Source organism: Centroberyx gerrardi, chromosome 15 (assembly GCF_048128805.1).
Source record: "Centroberyx gerrardi isolate f3 chromosome 15, fCenGer3.hap1.cur.20231027, whole genome shotgun sequence".
Taxonomy (NCBI): domain Eukaryota; kingdom Metazoa; phylum Chordata; class Actinopteri; order Beryciformes; family Berycidae; genus Centroberyx; species Centroberyx gerrardi.
In genome coordinates, this window is record NC_136011.1 from 8,218,096 (window position 1) to 8,224,330 (window position 6,235).

At 40.7% G+C, this 6,235-nt stretch overlaps 1 protein-coding gene across 1 annotated transcript; it reads right to left on the reverse strand.

The window, feature by feature from the left end:
• Positions 1–548: 548 nt before the first annotated feature.
• Positions 549–980, reverse strand: atoh7 (atonal bHLH transcription factor 7). Its single transcript, XM_071913322.1, has one exon. It carries the CDS (start codon positions 978–980, stop codon positions 549–551), a length of 432 nt encoding a protein of 143 aa, XP_071769423.1.
• Positions 981–6,235: the final 5,255 nt, after the last annotated feature.

Sequence of the window (6,235 nt, forward strand, 5' to 3'; positions counted from 1 at the left end):
AATAGAGGTCTGCATGTGAACAGTAACATCTTGCAAGTCTACATTTCATGCCTAGAGAACATTATTTACACATTAACAAAATAGATATTGTTACTTATTGACTGGAACTAGGCCACTATTTTGAGAAACCACAATGATTTACTCAGTATCCATTGAAAATTGCACAACATTTTAGGGCCATATCAAAATAATTGATAAAAGTACATTGTCATTGCCTATATTTTTAGTACAATCTAATGGTCATACTAATCACACTAGATTTCTTTCATTGAACCAACGATCACACTTGTTATACCTTGAACAAAAGCTGTCCAACATTGCTGGGTTTACAAGCACAAACAAGTAAGTAAAAGATTTTAAATTGAAACAGAAACCTTTCGGATTGTCATACAAACACTAGGTAAATGTGACAATAAATAAATGCAATGCAAACGTATTTACTTACTCCTAGACTGGAGGAAATGCCTGTGTTGTTATGCAAGCACATTAGAAATGTTCACATTGTCACATCCAACAACATGACTGATTGTCTAGCACATCACAGCAGTTCATGTCTGGACCTGATGGCCGTCGAACTGGTAGGAGAACGCTGAGTGGATGTACTCCTGCTCAGTGGGAGAGTTGTACCTCATGAGGCAGGAGTAGCTGTCAGGCTGCACGCAGTCGAACTGCAGGTCCAGCCACTGCCTGTGAGGAGCGTTGTGCCTCCTAGCGTCCGTCAGGATGCGGTTGAGGGCCATGATGTAGCTGAGGGCCATCTGCAGGGTCTCGTACTTGGACAGCTTCTTATCCTGGCCCCACTGGGGGACCACTTTGCGTAGCCGGTCAAAGGCTGTGTTCAAGCCCTGCATCCTCTTCCTCTCGCGGGCGTTGGCGGCCATCCTTCGCCGCGTGGCGGTCTCATATTTCTCTGGGCTCTTGGAGTCCGACTCTGAGGACTCGGATCCAGAGTCGGTGCAGCTGGGTCGACGGGACATCATGTTTGGAAAATAGTCAATGTTTTGTCCGGTGAATGTCCTCTGATCTGCTGAGCGGTGGCCAGAAAGACTCAGCTACAAGTAAATAGATTTGTCTGAGAGGTCTGAGAGGTTGCCAGTTTCAGCTTGAGGATTCTTCAGAGATCTGGTCTGTGTACCAGCCTTGCTGCTGTCCAAGCTGTTGGTCCTCGGTGTTCAATGTCAGATATTTTGTAAGTCCAGATAGTGGATAGTCTTAATACCAGAAGAGTCCAAGGTGTCTGTGATCTTGGAGACACTGAGGGAGCAGCTTTTATAAGACATGGCAGATGAACAGGTGGCAGCAGGTGGAGTCCCTGCCCCCCCCCCACCCCCCATCCTCAATATTGCTCATAGAGAAACACACCCATGCCGACTCATAAACACCCACACCCACTCTCAGCAGGCACACACACACACACATGCAGGCATATATACACACACTACATGCATACACACACACACACACACACACACACACAAACAAAACCTTAATGAAATTCCAATTATCCTGGGCTGGTCTATCTGGCCACGGCTTCACTCAGAGCCATGTGTTACAAACACCAAAAGTCTACCATCTGGTAGCTGGTAGCACAACTTGCTACAGCTGATGGTGTTGCAGCTCTGCTCACAATATATAACTAACTAATATGAGGTTAAGCCAGTAATATTTCCCAGTTTAACTCAGAATCCCACCAGTGCATATGTATTTTAAGGAGCCTCTATTGTCTATGCTCTCCAATTAAGTTGAAATAAAACACTAGAAATGTAACTGCTTGGTAGTTAACTTTCAGTGGTTAAACAATTAATTGCAGCTTCATTACATGAAATACCCACAATTTAAGTAATATAATTGACTTCAGTCATTAGGACAAATTGAACAAGAATACAGCACAAATTAATTAAATTATTTTAATCTAATGAAAAATTTGCAATTTAAGATGTTCAAAATTGAGAACTTGCTGCCAACACAGAGTGTGGATATTGTACTTTCTTGCGGAAATCCTCTTCAGAGCATTTTAGTCTCCTTTTTCACTTTGTTTCAGTCTATTTCAATCACAGTCAGGTCACTTTGATATGCTATGTCAAAGAAAGGGATTCAAAAAAATTCTAGCCATTTTGGATAAAATATTGTTGTCTTATTGCATTGCTTCAAGTATTATAATTGCTCTTTGCTCAATGTTTTCAAATAAAAAAATAAAAAAATAATTACATCCTCTAAAATGTAACTATTTTATAAGCAACATGTCAGTTAATTGTTGTGCTACTTTCATGCCAGAAATAATTCTGTCAGAGTAGGTATCATGTTTCAAATGGTGAACATCTCATTTAAAAATTAAACTAAAAAAATAAATCTTTGGAAAAGCCTTGATCACATACAGATTACAGGAAGTTTTCATAAATTACATAAGCCACTAAGGAAATCCCCCTTTCACTTCCCATGATACTGGTCTCCTTATGATAATAACCATAATCTGAGATTAGCCTGAGGCAACAGAAGTGTAAGTGTGGCCTGTAACCCGAGGGATTTTAACAGCACATCAGCTGTTTCACTGGAGGGGATTAAGGGTTTCCAGCAATATGGGACAAGATGGCATACAGATTGCTGCAGCATCTGAGACTCAGAAAGCAATGCATACAGGTCAAATAAGACTAATTTCCAAATATTTCATATACTTCATGGATTAAAAGTACCTCTGTCTCTAAGGTTATCAGCACTGTGTAAGAATATGAATCACAGTATGTGGTATGCATTAGTGTCCCTTATGTACTGGGGACCACATGTACAATAAATAATTGATCTGTCTGATGGTCCGAGGAAATGGGACAGACAGAATAATTTGTCTGTCTGTCCTTTCCATCTGCTAGCACTGAATTTAGTAATTCAAGAGGATGAATTACCAACACTCACTCACACACACACACATGCAGTACATGCATACATACTGTACATACACATACACCATCCCTCTGCTGTTGTAAAGCACCCAAAGCCACACAGAATGTATAGTCTATCAAATATACTCCAAATGTCTCAGTTACACTTTCTAATCCCATGAAATTGTATGTTAATCTGTGTAAAACCTGCATAGAATACTATTTGAATAACTGAATGTGAACTCTATCTCGTTTTCCACCCTCTGCTGTATTTTGTGGTGTGATTTATTATATTAAATTTCAGTAAGAAAGTGTAACTCGTGTTACTGTGAACTGACAAACCCAAAGCTTGGGGTGTAGAGGCAGGTTATGAATGATTAATCACCACCGGAGGCCTAGAATAATGCCTGTCCCTGCTTTTGGGTCATGGACACAAGCTGATGCTGTCTGGTCATTTTGGGATGGACTGGTTAGCTGTGCAATTAGGCATATAATCCCATCTACCAGTTGGTTCATTGATTACAGATTGATGTAGTTCGCCAGCTGCTGCTTGTCTTGTCTGAGGGCCTCGTCTCAGACGTTGCCCGGCCCTACCGTGTCTTCCAGCCTTGTTTTTCCAGCCCCTCACATGATTGGCTTGTCTGAGCACCGATGGCTAAGCCGTACCCTCCGTCAAAAGCCATATGTCACAACAGAGGAGTGACCCGTCTGCTCCGATGGTGTCAAATATCATAATAAGTCCAGATACATGGAGATCTCCTTATGGGGAAACAGAGATTAGGGCATGCAGCGTATGTTTCAGCCTAGGAGAAAGTGTAAAAAAGGATTCCCACTGTATGTTCGGTTTGACTTGATAAATCTCATTATCATCACAGGATTATTTTCAAATGATTATCATGTGTGTGCTCATACTACTGGTTTTGAAACCCATTTTAGGTAATGGGGATCAAAACATTGCATGTGTTGTGTACTAGACATCTACTACATCTGTAGAAGTAGATCTACAGAAACACAAAATTTACTCTTCAATATTGCAGTAAGAGTTTCAAGATCATATACACACACTGGGCTATTAAGTGTGGATCAAGTTAAAGTTAAAAAAGGAATTTTGATGGTTACTAAATCAGACTGTCCAATGCCAGTCAATACCTCATAGCAACATCCAGTGGAAATAGCAGAGGTCTAAGGGCATAATTAAAGCTTACATTGACACTTTATTTTCCCAAACACTGGATTTTTAATTATTCTCTCCCAAAAGCGTTCTCTCCAGAGCCTAATGATACTTATTACTTGGCAACACATACATCTAGCAGTCAGCTAGCAAGTAGGCCTGGCAGCTGGTCAGATGAGGCTGGGAGTGTAATTAGGTCACGTAAGGTGAATGTAATTTCATGCCTATTTGAACTCTCTTCCCCTCTAATTGGACTGATTAGCAATGCTTAATTGGCTCCTGAGCTTTGCCATTTGTACTGCATTTGGTACCAGTCTAACCTGATACGGCTCTTATTACAGCGTGGTCAAAACCAGCTCACAGTAATGACTGCAGAAACATTTATATTTTTAACCTATTGCCAGAGGTAGCAGATTACACTACCTGATTCCTTTCATTAAAAGGGATAATATTCTGAAACAGAGGGATGCCAGTTCAACATATGAAGTGTTTTCATGTTGAGCAGAAGATCAGCTTCACCACAGTTGCAACAGGGCAGTGAAAATGGAGCCACAGAAAGACTGCATGCTGTCCAATCAGCATGCAGATATTTGTAACTACCTGGTCCAGAAAAACAAATGGAACACTTGTGTTTGAATAAATATAACTTTATTCTGAGAAAAAAAACAACTATTTTACATTGTGCAACTTTACATCAGTTGAATATGTGCTTTAAAACGTACAATCTTTTGTTCAGTATTTTTTTATGCTGACTTGGATTTATCATAATAAACAGTTGTGGCCAAAAATATAGGCATCCTTGCAATTACTGAAAAAACTTGAAACTGATAAAAAAAAAATGGTTCAAGCATTATTTTAATTTCATGGTCAATATTACAAATCTCTTGTTTATGAATTAGAACTTAATACATCCTTGTAAATCCAAAAATGAATAAAAATGGCACTGACAAAATTACTGACACCCTAGACTTAATATTTGGTAGCACAGCCTTTGTTCAAAATAACCTCGGTCAAGCGCTTCCTATAACCATGGATTTGCTTCTGGCAACTCTCTACTGGCAATTTGGCCCACTCTTCTTGTGCAAACTGCTCCAGTTCTCGCACATTGGAAGGGTTCCTTCTCCCAACAGCTACTTTCAGATCTCTCCACAGGTTTTCAGTGGGATTTAGATCTGGACTCATTGCTGGCCACTCCAGGACAGTCCAGTGTTTTTTCTTGATCCAGTCCTTGGTGCTTTTTGAAGTGTGTTTTGGGTCATTGTCATGCTGGAAAACCTATGACCTTCGATGAAGACTCAACTTTCTGACACTTCTTTCAACATTGCGCTGCAAAATGCCCTGATAATCTCCTGATTTCATGATGCCAGGCACACATTCAAGGCACCCAGTGCCAGAAGCAGCAAAGCAACCCCAAAACATCAGTGAACCACCTCCATGTTTGACTGTGGGGAAGGTGTTCTTTTCTTTGAACGCTTCACCTGGTTTTCTGTAAACATAGAGGTGACGTGCTCTACCAAAAAGTTCTACTTTGGTCTCATCTGTCCACAGAACATTCTCCCAGAAGGACTTTGGCTTGTCCAGGTGTGTTCTGGCAAAATCCAGTCTAGCTTTCTTGTGTCTCTCTTTCAGAAATGGGGTCCTTCTGGGCCTCCTACCATATAGCCCTCTTTCATTGAGTTGGCGATGGATGGTGCGGGTTGAAACCACTGTACCCTGTGCCTGAAGGTCAGCTTGAATGTGTTTAGCAGTTGATCGAGGTTCTTTCTCCACCATTCTAGAAATCCTCCTCTGTGATCTTCGATCAAGTTTTCTTTTGCGGCCACGTCCTGGGAGGTTGGCTACAGTTCCATGGGCCTTAAACTTTCAAGTCTCTGGAGATGGACTTGTAGCCTTGAGATTGTTTGTGCTTTGTTATAATTTTGTGTCTGACCTGCTCAGACAATTCTCTGGTCTTCTTTCTTTTATCCACGCTCATTGTTGTACAAAGAGTGACACAACACAGCAGTATGAGCTTTTTTCTATATTCAAGTGGTTAAATTAGTGTTTTTTATATTGTAGGCATCTGCAAGTCACCACAGTTGAGTTCAATTCCACAGTAAATGAGAATCACCTGACTGAAATCAGATGATTTCTAACACTTTCTAAAAGGCACCAGTAATATTGTCCAGGCCATTTTAGGATTTCTGAGGAA

Excerpts from the sequence above, each read along its gene's own strand:
- atoh7 (XM_071913322.1), bottom strand. The coding sequence starts at position 980 with ATGATGTCCCGTCGACCCAGCTGCACCGACTCTGGATCCGAGTCCTCA.